The sequence below is a fragment of the Rattus norvegicus genome, chromosome 5 (assembly GCF_036323735.1).
Source record: "Rattus norvegicus strain BN/NHsdMcwi chromosome 5, GRCr8, whole genome shotgun sequence".
Classification (NCBI taxonomy): Eukaryota; Metazoa; Chordata; class Mammalia; order Rodentia; family Muridae; genus Rattus; species Rattus norvegicus.
The window spans coordinates 159,204,299-159,220,066 of NC_086023.1; the positions used below are offsets into that span (position 1 = coordinate 159,204,299).

Below are 15,768 nucleotides of genomic sequence, written 5' to 3' on the forward strand. Positions count from 1 at the left end.
TAAACCAAAAACAAACAAACCCCAAAACTGTCTTGTCAGAGTCGCTGGTGCTGTGATGAAACACCGTGATCAAAAGCAAGCTGGGGCAGAAAGGGTTAATCTGGCTTACCCTTCCACATCATAGTCTGGAAGTCAGGACAGGAACTCAAGCAGGGCAGGAACCTGGAAGCAGGAGCTGATGCAGAGGCTGTGGAGGGGTGCTGCTTACTGGCTTGCTCCTCTCTCTCTCTCCTCTCTCTCTCTCCTTCCCCCCCCCCCCCCAAGACAGTGTTTCTCTGTGCAGCCCTGGCTGTCCTGGAATTTACTCTGTAGAGCAGGTTGGTCTCCAACTCTCAGAGATCCACCTGCCTCTGCTTCCCGAGGGCTGGGATTGTGAGCATGAGCCCCCATTGCCTGGCACAGAGCCATTTTCTTAATTGAGGTTTCCTCCTCTCAGATGACCTCAGTCTGTGTCAAGTTGACACAAAGCTATCCAGCACACAAACGAAACAAAGGAACAAGAAAGAAAGAGAGAGAAAGAGAGAGAGAGAGAGAGAGAGAGAGAGAGAAGAGAAGAGAAGAGAAGAGAAGAGAAGAGAAGAGAAGAGAAGAAAAGAGAAAAGATCCAGAAATAATGGTCAGGAAAATATTCAGTCACATACACACCTCCACACCTCATTCCCCCCACTCCCCCACTCCCCCAACACCCCCACACTCCACACCCCCACACCTCACTCCCCACACTCCCCAATATCCCCACACCTCCCCCGCTCCATGCAGAAACTGAAGACCCTGGTCTTTTTCTTTTTCTTTTTTTTTTTTTTCTTTTTTCTTTTTTTCGGAGCTGGGGACTGAACCCAGGGCCTTGCGCTTGCTAGGCAAGCGCTCTACCACTGAGCTAAATCCCCAACCCCAAGACCCTGGTCTTTTGCTTCTTCTTCTTTTTTTTTTTTTTTTTTTTAAGATTTATTTATTTATTATATATAAGTACATTGTAGCTGTCCTCAGACACACCAGAAGAGGGCATCAGATCTCATTACAGATGGTTGTGAGCCACCATGTGGTTGCTGGGAATTGAACTCAGGACCTCTGGAAGAGCAGTCGGTGCTCTTAACCTCTGTGTTGTCTCTCCAGCCTCCTCCCCACCCCACCCCCAGGGTGGTTTTAACGTCAGCTTGTCACAAGTTAGAATCACATGAGCAGGGAGCCTTAGCTGAAGATCTGTCCTAGTTCCCTAGTGTGGGTGACACATTCCGATAGCAGCCTAGACAAAAAGGAAGATTAGCCACCCTCTGCCCTCTTAGATGTCAAGTTCACTTACCCTGCTTTGTCTGCCCCACCTGCCTCTGGGATTAAAGGCGAGTGCCTCGGCATACCATACTGGGCTCCCGGTTTAAATTTTAGAACATTTTTTTCACACTTATTTATTGTGCATAGGCACTCGCCTGCCCCAGCAATTGTGTAGAAATCAGCCCTCTCCTTCCTCCATGTCTGAGAAACTGAATTCAGGTCATCAGGCCTTGTGGCAAGCACCTTACCAGACGGACCATCTCACCACCCCCACTGACTTTCTTCCTCTTCCTCCTCTCCTTTATCTTCTTCATCCCCTACTTCTCCCCCTCCTTTTTTTCTTCTTTTTGAAGACAGGGTCTGTTGCATCCCAGTCTGACCTTGAATTTGCTCCACTTACTACGTACCTAGAGAGTAACCTTGAGCTTCTGATCCACCCACATCCGTCTCCCAAATGCTGGGGTGACAGGTATGCAAACCCAGGCCTAGCTTAAACAGGGCTGGGAATCAAATCCAGGGCCTTCCGTGAGGTAGGCAAACAGTCTACCAACTGAGTCCCATGCCCGGTCCTTTTTTTGAGGGCGAGCGGGGGGGGGGGGGCTCATACATTAGAGGTAAGCACCACACCACTGAGCTATCTACCCCCAAGGTAGGGTGACCTAATTTTTAAGACTCTTGCCAGACCCAAAATAAGTTTCAGAAAAAATAATTTGATAAGAAGGGAAATCTCTCCCAGCCCACACGTTCCAATTCTTGTTTGGATAATGGTCCCTTTGCCCATAAAAAGGAAAGGACAGCTGAGTCCAGTTCTCGCCCAGATGTTGCCAGTATTTCCCCAGTCAGGCTGTGGGCTGAGGAGACCAGAATGCCTTCCAGTACAAACAGTGGGTTTGGTTGGAACCCAGAGCCAGTCTGGGTCTGGCGGATACTGGCCCTTCGCCCACCAGATGAGACGTTTCCTCCAGACAGGCAAGTTGAGGGGTGGCGGCCAGATCACACAGCCAGGGGTTGATATTGGACTGAGCAGGCCTTCATGCTGTCCCTGGTACAACCAGGTCCCCTTGGCTTCCCCTTGTGTTGCCTTGGTTGGAGAGGAGAGGACCAGAGGCCAATAGTTCTCAGGTGGCGATGGTGGTCTTTTTGTTTTGGTGCTGGAGACAGGGTTTCATGTATGTAGCCTAGGCTGGCCATGTACTTGGGATGTAGCAGAGGATAACCCCGAGCTCCGGATGCTTCTGCCTCTACTGGGTTGCAGATGTAAACCATCATGCCTCGTTTATGCAGTGCTGGGGACTGAACCCAGAGCTTCGTGCAAACCCTCTACTAACCAAGTTACGTCCTCATCCCACTCAGCCTATAATGGCGTCTGGAGAGAGGAAGGATCTCAACAGAGTCTGTGGTCTTCAAGAGCCTTCTCCAGGCCTCACCACCTTCTTGCCACTTCCACACAAGCCAGCTCTATGGCCCCAGGGAGGCCACTCTGTAGGCCTCCCCTAGTAAAATCCCCACAGAACCAAACTGCTCAATGCTGGGCCTAGACAAGACCAGATGGGAGCCTCTGGCTGCCTGAAACATGGTGGCCAGAGACACATTCCAGAGCCACCAGCCACTGGGGATGGAGCTGCCTTTTTTTCCTCTGGAGCTCTGTTAGTCCCCCTGGACCTAGAGTTCAGACAGAAAAGGGGAGCGGGAGCATGCAAACTATGAGCTGTTGGCTGGAATGGGGTGAGGAGTAGGCTGCCTGTGTCCAATTCCTGCCTGAGCTGGAAGGGTGGCTCAGTGTTTCAGGGTGTTTGCTGCTCTTGCAGAGGACTGCAGCGTGCTTTCCAGCACCGATGTGAAGTACCTCACAAATGCCTGTTACTCCTGCTCTGGGCGATCTGACGTCCTCTCCTGGCCTCTAACAATATCCCCCCATCTCTTCCTGTCTGTCTGTCTGTCCGTCCGTCCGTCAGTCCGTCCGTCCGTCTGTCTCTCTCTCTCTCTCTCTCTCTCTCTCTCTCTCTCTCTCTCTCTCTCTCACACACACACACACACACACACACACACACACACACACACTCTTCAAGTTTTGTGTGTCCTGAATCACTGAAGCATTGCATGTAACCTCCAGGACTAGGGCATAGTGGTGCCTACCTACAATGTCAGCAACTGGGAGGTCGAGGCGAAAGGAGTTCATGGCCATGAGTTCAAGGCCAGCCTGGGCTACATACCCAGACCATTTCAAAAACATCAGACATCTGGACATGGTGTCCTACTGTAGTCAGGGGTTAGAGGCAGACAGATCTCTGTGAATTTGAGTCCAGCCTGGTCTACATAGTGAGTTCAGACCAGCCATAGTGAGATCCCATGTCAGAGACAAAGCAGAGAATCAGGAAAGGAAGGGGTGAGGGGAATCAGAGGGTCAAAACAGATTAAAAAGTGTTTGGTACTTGAATACTTGGTAAGCACTCAACATATGGTGTTAATTGATTGATTGATTGATTGATTGATTTTTTTTTTAGCCCGCACCGACAGATAGGGTCTCACTGTGTGACTGTGGCTGGCCTGGGGTTTGCTATGTGAGCCAGGTTGGCCTTGGACTCACAAGAGATCTGCCTGTTCCTGTTTCCCAGTGCTAGGATTACAAGCATGAACCATCACTTCTAGTGGTAGTTAATTCTTTTCATTCATTCATTCATTCATTCATTCATTCATTCATTCATTCATTCCTCTGTGAATACGAGCTTCTCTGTGTAGCCCTGCTTGTCCTGGAACTTGCTCTATAGATCAGACTGGCCTTGAACTCACACAGATCTCTTGCCTCTGCCTCCCGAGTACCGGGATTAAAACACTAGTAACGCTTTAGTAATTCTTTAGATGAGCTGAGAGAGGGGCAATGGCCTGTCCATAGTCACACACAAGATAGATGAAGTGGGTACCCAGCCCTTTCTGTTCCTGATCTTGGCCCTGAACAGATCTGAAGTGAGGTCTCTCATTGTCCTGAATAAGTTAGGATCAGGGGCTGGGGACTCAGGAGCAGTTCCAGCCTGACATGCACGTGACAGGATATCTTTTTTTTTTTTTAAGATTTATTTATTTTATGTACATGAGCACACTGTAGCTGTCTTCAGACACACCAGAAGAGGGCATCAGATCACATTACAGATGGTTGTGAGCCACCATGTGGTTGCTGGGATTTGAACTCAGGACCTCTGGAAGAGCAGTCAGTGCTCTTAACCACTGAGCCACCTCTCCAGCCCCCGACAGGGTATCTTAGTAGCAGGTGTGCACCAGGTCTCTGCCACTCTACCTCACCTCCTTGGCCACCTCCGTCTGGCAACTCCGTACCGCATCCCACAGTAGAGACTGGAGCAGCAAGCTTTTTTTTTTTGGTTCTTTTTTTTGGAGCTGGGGACCGAACCCAGGGCCTTGTGCTTCCTAGGCAAGCGCTCTACCACTGAGCTAAATCCCCAACCCCTGGAGCAGCAAGCTTAAGAAGCCAGATGACTGGGAGCCCTTTCCCATCTGGGTCACACATAACCAAGAGCATGTTTGTGCAACGTGAGAGAAGACAGCTGAGACGGTGGTCTGCAATGGTCATGAGCCATGCTGTTGGGCATTGGTTCTAATGCTTTGGCTTAATTTGGCTCCCAAAATCACATGGGAGTCGGCATGTCCAGACACTGAGTGTCCCTGTCCCAATTGTTTTTTTTTTTAAGATTTATGTATTTATTATGTAAAGAGTTCTTGGGCTGGAGGCATGGTTCAGCGGTTAAGAGCACTGTCTGCTCTTCCAGAAGTCCTGAGTTCAATTCCCAGCAACCACATGGTGGCTCCCAACCATCTGTAATGGGATTTGAACTCAGGTCCTCTGGAAGAGCAGACAGTGCTCTTAACCACTGAGCCATCTCTTCAGCCCCTCTCTTTTTTTCTTTTTCTTTTTTTCTTTTTGGAGCTGAGGACCAAACCCAGGATCTTGCGCTTGCTAGGCAAGCGCTCTACCACTGAATTAAATCCCTAACCCCCCTCTCTTTTCTTTTTGTGGTTCTTTTTTTTTTTTTTTTTTTTTTCCGGAGCTGGGGACCGAACCCAGGGCCTTGCGCTTCCTAGGTAAGCGCTCTACCACTGAGCTAAATCCCCAGCCCTCTCTTTTCTTAATAAGCTGTCTATACTATACTTGTTTTAATTTTGAATTCTATGTATGCATCTGTGACCATGAAGACAAGTGTCCAAGGAGGCCAGGGGCATCGAATCTTGTAGAAACCCCTATAGACAGTTGTGAGATGCCTGATCTGGGATTCGGGGAAAACTGCTAATCAAGGTCAAAGTCTATCACTGACTGGATAACCTTCTGGGGTCTGGCACACAATGGGGGACTCCCTTTGTTAACAGAGTTTCTCTTCCTCTGACCTTGACTGGGGTATTCTAAGCCCCCAACACTTACCCAAGGACTGTCAGTTTCCTTTCTCCTGACAAAACTTGTTCAGCCAGCACCCGAGATTCCTGAAGTGCTTCCCCATTGCTAAGGAGGCCTTCCAGGGGCCCTAAAATCCCAGCCAATGACCTTTGTCCATCCTGGATGTCCCTGTCCTCCATCCCCCAAAACTTTATAAGCCTTCAGTCACCCTAAGTAAAGATGATCGGCCTACTGACAGGGTCCTGGTGTGGTCTTTCTCAGTAAGTATTCATGGGGCTTCTGAACCCCACATTTGATGTCTTTGCTCCCACTGCCCTCGTGGACCGTGTCAGCCAAGGATCCACGAGGACAAGGATGCCCTCATGTAGGGATGACACTCAAATCCTCAATTAGAACATTCCATGTTCTTCATCCTGGGGCACAAGAATCTGGTAACTTCAGCCTGTGTCCCTTGTGCACCAGGAAACTCAGGGCAGGGCTCATATCCTAGAACCCTGCCAAAAAACGCCACAGGCTTCGGGAAGCCTCTTTTTCTTCCTGTGTCACTCTGATCTTCAAGGCAGGTTGAGAAAAGTCACCTTTATTGTCTTCTTGAGAGCAAGGGGGGGGGTGGCCAAAGGGCAGGGGTCATTCTGAGGTCACAATTGTCCTCTGTCTTCTTGCTGGGCCAAGAAAAGTGGGTCTGGCGAAGCTGCCCATCTTCAACACAGAAGGATTCATGTCCCGGCCTCTCTAGCTCTCCAGCCCTGGTCACCCCCTTTCTCCAGAGCCCCCACCCCACCCCCATGGCCTGCCCAAAAGTCTAGGTGGGGACCAGCTCTGCCACTCGGCCTTCAGGCCACATCTTGTGGTCAAGACCTTGCTGTGGTTAGCCCATGTAGGCCTGAAACTGACTTCACATCCTCCTCAGAGCAAGTCAGGAGGGGACCGCTCTTCTGGCTGGGGCAGGTGTGGAAGGCTGGGGCTCGGATGGACCTGTCCATCTTGATTCTCCTTCTGCTGTTACTGCTACTGTTACTGTAGGCCTCTGGGGTGGAAAGCCCTGGGGGAGGGTCAGAAGGGACACATCCCCTTAGTCCAGTCTCAGGTCTACTATCATCAGGACCTTCCTACCCTCTGGGACCCTCCCAGGATGCCAGCCGGAGTGGTCCCTGGCACCCAGCTCCCCACTCCTTAATGACAACCGGGTCCCTTGCCCTCCCAACTCTTATCAAAATTAGGTCTCTGGGGGTTGCTGGAAACCTTGGGGACGGAGTGGGAGGCTGGGGGTCCCTAAAGGTACCTACCTGTATCTGGCAGAGGTCGATTAAGACGCGAATACCTGCTAAGCACCATAGCTCACCCAAAAGGGAGACAAAGATACCCAGGAGGTCCAGCCAGAGGCCCACCGTCATCAACAGAACAAAGAGGCCAGCCATGCGCACCAGAACCGTCTGGACCTGGCCCTGTAGGCTGAAGCGGTGCTGCTGCTCCTCTGTGGAATGTAGCTGTCACTACCCAGGCTGGCACCTTCTGGAGGTCAGCCGGGGCCAGCCTGTTCCAGTTTTCATCTGCTTTCCCCAGGGGTTGTACCAGCTTCCCTGACTGCCTTCTTTTTTTTTCTTTTCATTTTTTTTTTTTTTTTTTTTTTCCGGAGCTGGGGACCGAACCCAGGGCCTTGCGCTTGCTAGGCAAGTGCTCTACCGCTAAATCCCCAACCCCTCCCTGACTGCCTTCTTGCCTCCCTGCTTCCTTCTCTGGGCACCTGCAGGATTTCTTGCCCAACCTTAAGCCTCCCCCTGGATGAGCAGAGCCCTGTCAGTCGATGGCAAGAATCTAAGGTTCTCCCCCTTTCTGCCTGTCGGTCTGAAGCACCCACAGCCCAGCCCACTTCTGCGAGTCTCTCTCTTGTCCCACCTTCTCCTCTCGCCGAAGCTCACTCAACGGGGGCTCCTGAGTTTCTCTCCCGACCAAGCTCCACTGACTGTCTAAAGCAACCTAAAACTCGGCAATAAGATGCCATCGCCCCTCGGCCTAGAACGTTCCCAGGACTTCCTATGGCTTTTAGAGAAGAACTCTAGTGGAAGCCTTGTCTTCCATGGTCAGACCTGACTCCTTGTCCCTATCCCCATCTAACCCGAGTTCCCCTTTGAATGACGGCTGACCTGGCTTCTCATCTCGAACACGGAGCCTGCTAAGCTTATTCCCACCTCAGGGTCTTCACACCTGCTGTTCCTACCCCTTGGGCTACCTTTCCCTGCTCTGCCACTTCCAACTGATGCCCATTCTGCGGCCAGGGGGCTCTTTCCAGAGGCCAGATCTGACCAGCCACACCCTCCTGCTTAGAACCCTGCCCAGCTTGGTTGGCCAAGGCTCTGGGACAGGCCTTTCTGAACTTGACCATCCTTGACCCTAATCCCAGGGGTCCTTGAGGGAACAACCCTGAACCGCACATGCCTCTGTGCTTTGGCCCACAATCCCTCTCACCTCACCTAGTCCTGAAGACAAACCCAGGTGCCGGGTCTTTAGGGCTCCTATATGACATCTGAGGAGCCTACAGTAAAGTCCTGTCCCTGGACTGGGTGGCTGGGATGTGTGGCCAATGGAGGGGACCTCAGCCCCGGGGCTCTCACCCTGCATGTAGATGACCAGCAGCGTGTAGCAGATGGTGAGCGGAGTCCAGAACCGCACGGCCTCTGACGTGTTCAGGAAGTCCTTGTTGATGAGGGCCACAGCTGCTAGATCACTCACAGCAAAGGCCACCGCCAGAGCGCGGCCCAGGAACCTGGGCAGGCCGTGCTGGCTGGCCAGCAGACCCAAGCAGACCCCACAGTAGCGCTGGCTGCTGTGTAACTCATAGAGGTTGCAGGTGTGACGGTTTAAGCGCCGGGCGCCCAGGCTGAGGAGTGCGGCCAGCCCTAGGCTCAGCAGTAGGTTTAGGGAGCGGTGTGGGGCACCTTCCTGTAGGAAGCTCAGGCCACAGCTTAGCCCACAGCCCAGGGAGAACTGACACACCAGGAAGAGCTGGAGCCGCTCCTTGTCCCTGGAGCCCTGCAGGGGAAGGGAGCACAGGCTAGACTGCACATTGCCGGAGCCCGCACCGGAAGGGTGGTTTTTCTTGCTCATCCGATTGGCTGGAGGGTGAAGGTTCTGGGCCTTGAAGACCCGACTTCACAGACAAACCGACAAACAGTATGCTCCTTTGAGCCTCAGTTGCCCCACTTGTGGAGAACCAAGAAGACCCCAAATCACTAGAGCTGTCAGGACAAGATGGGCCAAAGCCCTTGAGGAGTCTTAGCCAGGGCTGTGCTAAAAGCTCAAATACAAGACCTTCCCTTTTTTTTTTTTTTTTTTTTGACCTTCCCTTTTTTTTTTTTTTTTAAATCTCATGTGTTCCAAGCTGGCCTCAAACCCAATACTCAAGGATGACCCTTAACTTCTCATCCTTCTGGCATGAGTCGTCACCATGCCTGGGTTTATACAGTGCAGGGGATCAAATCCAGGGCTTTGTGCATGCTAGGCAAGCGCTCTCTCTCTCTCTCTCTCTCTCTCTCTCTCTCTCTCTCTCTCTCTCTCTCTCTCTCTCTCCAGAGCTGGGAACCGAACCCACTGAGCTAAATTCCCAACCCCTAAGGCAAGCACTCTCAAACTGAACCGCATTCCCAGCTCAAAGAACTGACATTTACTTGGCGGGGGTAGGAGGGGCAGGTGCCTGCTGCCAGGTCACAAACTGCAATTTGGGGGTGGGTGGGGGGGTGATCACTAGGCTCTACTTCCCGATCCAGAGGATGAAAGTGGCCAGAGTGGCCCCACGATGTAGTCTCACCTTGCCCAGGGACAGCAATGTGGACACAGCCCGGAGGGAGAACTCCAAGACCACGAGGGCGGCTACCCTGGCCCTTATCACGGTCAGGAACAGAGCCAGACCGGCCAGATGCACAATCTCCAAGGAGGCCCATTGCGCTCGCAGCCGCTGCATTTGGGGCTGCCGCTGGGGGTCACTGTGGGGGCAGAATGGGTGCGGGCTAAGAGCCAGGGTCACCGGGTCCTGTCCTGGGAGGGTTGCCAGGGCTCCAGCTCCACTCTCAGCCCTCTCTAAGAGAGACCAGACTCTGCTGGTGGGACCGACGTGGGCACTCACTTGACACAGGCCACGAAGAAGTAAACTTTCAGGAGATTGTTGAGAACCGAGACTCCAAGGGCCCCGATCAGGCCTGAGCCAGACAAAGGAGAGGGTGAGAGGGGGCGTTAGGGTGGTCGGGGAGGAGGCAGAGTGAGCGCAGGGGCCAGCCGGGAGCCGAGGCCCCCACGTGGATGATGGGGTCCACCTTGCACTCCGCCCACCCGAGGGAGGAGCCCAGGTGTGCATCCCGGAGGTGCTCACCTTGCAGGAGGCTGTCGAAGAGACTGGAACCCCACTCAAAGGAAGGGAAGTTGGGGAGCCAGGAGGAGAGGGAAGGCAGGGAAAACATGGCAGCCTCCAGGAATCCAGCCTCAGCCTCAGGCCGGGTCTGCGCTGGGACAGACCCAATGATATCACCGGTCAAAGGTGTCTCAAGAGGACAGGGGAGGGACTAGGAAAGGGTCAAAGGCCTGGGGGCGGGGCAGGAGAGCCAGCCGCCTCAGATCTTCCAGGCTGCAGGATTCAGCCTCGCTGTCAACCGGCAGCTGCTGGTGGCTTTCCATTTAGGTCTGCCTGGTTCTGGTTCTGGTCTGTCCCCGCTAGACTTCAAGGCCATCTTGCTTTCCGGAAGTCCCTCCTCTGCCAGCTCACCTGGCCTTCCCCTCTCAGGTGTGGCTCCCACTCAACCTGAAGTGGGAGTTGGCTCTCTCAAGTTCCCAAAGCAGGAGGGCTCCCCACAATGCTAAGACTCTTTGGGCTCTGTCTCTCCAGGCTTTTGAAAATCAGTAGTTCAGCTTCTGTAGGGCACAGGGAAAGAAGGGTTTGGAATCCCCTTAAGACTCAGGTTGATCCCCAGCTCCGAAAAAAAAAAAAAAAAAAAAGACTCAGGTTGAGCGCTGTCTCGGGGTCGTGCTGTTCCCCTTGCGTCCACTAGGTGGCAGGCCTCGCCTGGGCAGGTGGGCACTGCTTTCTGGGTCCTTTCTATAAAGAACTTGAGAGGGGAGGGTTTGGGGTGAGGGAGGTAGGGACAGGGAAGCAGAGGGGAGTCGCGAAAGTATACAAACTATAAAACTTTATTGGAGTGTCCATCCGGAGTAGTTTTTCCCACTTAGGATGTGGTTGGGGAAGGTGGTTGAAGCTGCCTGACCAAGAAAGAGTAGGTGTGTCCGCTTCCACAGTGGAAAGGCTACCGGGTGCCGTACACACCTGTACCTGTGGTGGAGTGCGGCTGCAGACTGGAGAGAGGGTCCAGAGGCTGTCGTTGGCCCTGCAATGGCTCTGCCCTGGGACCCACGTGGACAGGCACCCTCTTCTCTAGGCCTGAGCTGCTCTGGATGTACACAAACAGGAAGCCTAAACTCCAAGACTGAAGCCCTAATCCAGTCCCTCAGGAGGTGACTGCAGAGAGGAGACCCTGGTAGCTTCCTCTGTAATATGCAGTTGCTGTGTGGGTCTTAGCCAACATAACAGGGTCCTTCTGTCTCCCTGTCTCCTCTCTCCCTCCCTAACTCCCTCTCTTCCCTCTCTGGCTCTCGTGGAATCCAGGCTGACCTCAAACTCACCATGGAGCTGAGGATGATTTTGAACTCGATCCTCCTGCCTCTACTTCCCCAGGGCCGAGATGACAAGCATGTGCCATCATGCCCAGTTCCTTCGGTGCTGGGGATGGAACCCAGAACCTCGAGAGCAGCGGATGGGCAGCGGGTGGGCAGTCTGCAGACTGATCTATGCCCCCAGCCTAAGGAAGGCTGATTTGACTCTGAGTCAGAGAAGACCGGAGGAAACTGCTTATTTTAAAGTCAAGGAGAGAGGAGGCCTCAAGAAATCAGCCTTGGGCTGGGGGTGTAGACCACTGGCAGATCATGTGACTGACATGCCTAGGCCCTGGCTCCACCACCACACCACAAATAACTGAAAGAAAAGGAAAGAGAGACGCTAACACTGCCAACACCACCTTGGGCTTCCGGTTCAGAAGGTAGGAAAACAGGTTTTCTTTTTGATAAGCCGTCAGGGCATCAGAACTTGGTTTGATAACTGGCCTTGGCCCACCAGACTCTGGGGACACCAAGGACTCCCTCGTGGCACAACCATGGGTCTCCTCACATGCAGTGGCCTCTGTGCTCTCCAGGGCCTGACTCAAGCTGGCTCTGGCCAGTCAGTCCTACTGGTCATCACTTCCACCAGATGTCAGGCTTGCCGCGGGCGTGAGGGACAAGTTTAGGTGCCCGGGTGCTGGGCCCTCAAGGCCAGTTTCCGTAGCTCATCCCAGAAGAACATGCTGAGGATGGTGTGGGGGCCCAAGCGCAGATAGGCAGGGCCTACGCCCTTGTAGAGCGCCAGGGGTCCCTCCTGTTGGCAGGTCTTCACCAGGCAATCGGTGAGGCCCCCGTACAGCTGGCCCTGGGGATAAACGTGGGGAGAGTTGAGGGCCCCAGATGACACAGCCAAGGTTGTCTAGTGGTGTCAGAAGCAGCATGTGTTCCTGTCTGGATAATTATGTAGACTGTGATGCTGATCAAAAGAACCGCTGCCTGCAGGCGGAGGGCCTCCTTCAAGGGTATGACTTGGATATCAGTGCACACCTTTGTCCTCACACTTCCTGTTGGCGTTACAACAGGAAGGCCTCGACTCCAATCCCGTCCTTTCTACTGATCATCTGGGCGACCACAGCCAGGTCACTGAATCTGAGTTGATTTCCTCATTGGGAAACAGAATAAAACCCAGTCAAAGGGCTTGGGACTTGCCTGTTAATGTGTTGTGAATTATGGTGCGTGTCCCCCTGGTGGCTCTCTGTATGTGTGTGTGTGTGTGTGTGTGTGTGTGTGTGTGTGTGTGTGTGTCCCATGTCCCCACATCTCCTGTTCCCCTTGTCCCCTGCTCACCCTGCCGGCTCTGTCCACCGGCTGATTGTAGAGCCGGGTGCTGACGACATCGAAGGGAGCCATGACTGCGACCACGGCTATACTGCTGATCATGCCTCCAGCCAGGGTCGCCAGCCAGCTGTCCTCCAGAAACCACTGTGGGGATGGTGCAAGCTGTTGACCCTGTCCACTGCCTTTACTCACCCCTGCTGTGCTCTCCTCCCTGCCCCAAGCCCACAAGGGCTGGGAGGACTGGGGCGTGCGAACAAATCAGACCTCTCCAGCCATTTCCAACTCTCAGTGCCAACCCTGCATTCCTCCATGATGTTAGGGTTCACTGATGACCCCCACAAACTCCTGTTGGACACAAAGGCTAGACCACAGTTATAATGGCAAAGCCAACAACTTTATTTTCTCTCTCGTCCTCAAGCACGCACATTCTCTCTGTCGAGACAGGTTTTGCTATGCAGCGGGCTGTTCCCCAACTTGCAATCCTCCTGCCTCCACCGGCTAAGTTTGGAGATCACAGGTGAGGATCGCTGTCCCTAGCTGAAACCCCCTCTCTCCTTCCTTCTCTTCTCCCTCTTTACCTCTCCCTCCTTTTGTCCTTTCCCATCCCCCTCCGCCCTCCCCCGTCTTTCTTTTTCTCTTTTTCCCGTAGGTAGCTTGGGCCTGCTTTAAATTCTATGTAACCGAGGACCACTAAAGCTTCTTGACCCCCTGCCTCAGCATACTAAGTGTTAGGAATGTAAGTGTGTCTCACCAGCCATGTTCCGCAAGACTAGGTTTTGTTTGGGGCCCCATCTGTCACCAACCCTGTGTGAAGGAGGCAGGGAACTTCCCACTCCCTCTGTGTCGGGATTCCCAGCCCCTTACCTGTTGATCCTGTACCCATGCCTTGGCAGAGGTAAAGGTGGCCAGCTGGGCAGCTGAACCCACTGTGACTCGGGGCACAGCCGCACCCACACCCCGCCACAGCCCCAGCATGCCCTGTTGGCGCCAGATGGTCTCCAGGGCACTCAGGACACCCTGTGGGAAGATGATGGTATGATTCGCTAGACAGCCTCAGTGCCTGCACAGCCAGGAGCCCCAGGTTCTGGGGAAGGTGTCTTACCTGATGTTGGTGCTGATGTCCCACGGCCACAGCAGCCCCTGTCTGGGCCTGCAGCTGTGTCTTGACCTGCGAGTACAGAGCAGAAGGGAGCTCTGGGATAGAGCCTTGGAACCAAACATGTTTGAGCCCCTCTCCTGCATGGAATTCCTGACCCCACATCGGAAGCTCAGAGAGACAGTCTTGGTTGGCCAGAGTTCACTTTTATTATTTTAAAATTTGGGGGCTGGAGAGATGGCTCAGCGGTTAAGAGCACTGCCTGTTCTTCCTGAGGTCCTGAGTTCAATTCTTGGCAATCACATGGTGGCTCACAACCATCTGTAATGGGATCTGATGACCCCTTTTGGTGTGCATGAAGACAGTGACAGTGTACTCACATACATGAAATAAATAAAATGGGTCTTCCTTTTTTTTTTTTTTTTTTTTTTTCGGAGCTGGGGATCGAACCCAGGGCTTTGTGCTTGCTAGGCAAGCCCTCTACCACTGAGCTAAATCCCCAACCCCAATAAAATGGGTCTTAAAATTTGAGACACTGGGGCTGGAGAGATGGCTCAGCGGTTAAGAGCACCCGACTGCTCTTCCAGAGGTCATGAGTTCAATTCCCAGCAACCACATGGTAGCTCACAACCATCTGTAAAGAGATCTGATGCCCTCTTCTGGTGTGTCTGAAGACAGCTACAGTGTACTTATATATAATAAATAAATAAATTAAAAAAAAATTGAGACATTGCCTCCTGTACCCCAGGCTGGCCCCAAATGAGTCTTGTGACGGTAACCTTAATTCTGATTTTTCCTGCCTCCACCTCTCAGATGCTGGGATTATGGGTAGGCAGGCAGTGCCATGCCTGGCTTATGCTGTGCTTGGGAACAAACCTGGGGCTTAGTACACAGTAGGTAAGCACAATACCAATGGAGCCACATCCTGAGGCCTGGGCATGCATCTCAGTGACTCAGGTTTCCTAAGAAGATCTTTGGGGACTCTGCAGCTACTCTCAAGGACAGAGTAATTGTTTGGTGCCTAGACCAGGACACCACAGACTTATGCTTTGTGTCAGCTTTTATTCTTCCCGTACGCCGGGCTCCTTAGGTGTGACCACGGGCAAGCAAGGACTCGAATCTGCCTTCTTTATCACCTGCCCTCTCTCCCGGCTAACACCAGTGGGCACGGCCCCTGAAGAAGCAAGGGTCAGAGCGAGGGCAGATTCCAGGTCTGAGCCAGATATTCCCAGCGGACAGTCCCCTCCCAAACCGTCCTGCCCAACCCAAAGCCACAAAGTCCACCGGTCACATTGGTCATGGAGTCATAAAGGAAGGAGAAGACACTTACCAGGTAAGCAGGACTCCCCACAAAGGCTCCCAATGCCCCGGCCACAGCACCTGCGACCACAGTGCCGCCCGGTTGCTGGGTGAGGCCAGCCTGGCATGCCAGGCTGTAGCAGTAGAAACGGACACCATTCATGAGGCCCTGGTAGAGAAGGCCAGCGGCCAGCCCCTTCTGCAGGCCCCACAGCCCATCTGCCCGGGCAACAGCCGTAACAGAAGACACAAAGCCCCGGTAGGGCCGTGGGTAGGTGCCTGGGGCCTGCAGTTCCCCCTGCAGTTGTAGACGGGTCTTTACCACTTCCAGGGGATTGGTGAATACACAGGCCAGGCAGCAGGCTGAGGCACCCAGCACCAGGTCCACAGCCGGGGACACCATCTCCCTCGAATCTGTGGCAGGGGCCATCTGTGCCTGGGTCAGCGTCATGGCACAGGCTGTAGGTGGTTGTGTCTAGGCAGTCTGCACCCTTGTGTGGCCCCAGGGCTGGGGATCAAAGGGGGCCAGCTCCATGCCTGGAGGACAGAGCTCCTGTCACTGACTGGAGGCCCCTGGCTGTCTTGGAACTCCACCTGCTGCTCATCAGCAGAGCTATGGGAATCTGGACACACCTCCCCTGGCTCAGACCAATCCCGGCTGCTGCTGGCCAGGGCGGGCCTGGGCCCTGGGATCTGGAGGAAAGGTCACTTGTAACTGGAAGGACAGTGG

The 15,768-nt window shown here is 53.5% G+C and overlaps 2 protein-coding genes and 1 long non-coding RNA gene across 6 annotated transcripts; 1 reads left to right on the forward strand and 2 right to left on the reverse strand.

The window, feature by feature from the left end:
• Positions 1-6,232: 6,232 nt before the first annotated feature.
• On the reverse strand, positions 6,233-10,164 carry Tmem82 (transmembrane protein 82). Of its 4 annotated transcripts, none has more exons than XM_238429.11 (6): positions 10,032-10,164; positions 9,789-9,861; positions 9,474-9,648; positions 8,281-8,698; positions 6,955-7,142; positions 6,233-6,710 (listed from the first exon to the last, which is right to left on the reverse strand). In XM_238429.11, exons 1-6 carry the CDS (start codon positions 10,117-10,119, stop codon positions 6,585-6,587), a joined length of 1,068 nt encoding a protein of 355 aa, XP_238429.5. In that variant the 5' UTR covers positions 10,120-10,164; the 3' UTR covers positions 6,233-6,584. The 4 variants fall into 4 exon arrangements, with proteins under 4 accessions (XP_238429.5, XP_008762528.1, XP_006239389.1 ...); XM_008764306.4 differs by having other exon boundaries at positions 8,140-8,698; XM_006239327.5 differs by having other exon boundaries at positions 6,233-7,142.
• Positions 6,479-7,497, forward strand: LOC134487029 (uncharacterized). Its single transcript, XR_010066719.1, has 2 exons — positions 6,479-6,616; positions 6,968-7,497. It is a non-coding gene; the product is annotated as an uncharacterized LOC134487029 (long non-coding RNA).
• Positions 10,165-10,821: 657 nt separating the features above from the next.
• Slc25a34 (solute carrier family 25, member 34) lies at positions 10,822-15,594 on the reverse strand. Its single transcript, NM_001013936.2, has 5 exons — positions 15,070-15,594; positions 13,746-13,811; positions 13,508-13,660; positions 12,653-12,787; positions 10,822-12,170 (listed from the first exon to the last, which is right to left on the reverse strand). Exons 1-5 carry the CDS (start codon positions 15,487-15,489, stop codon positions 11,988-11,990), a joined length of 957 nt encoding a protein of 318 aa, NP_001013958.2. The 5' UTR covers positions 15,490-15,594; the 3' UTR covers positions 10,822-11,987.
• Positions 15,595-15,768: the final 174 nt, after the last annotated feature.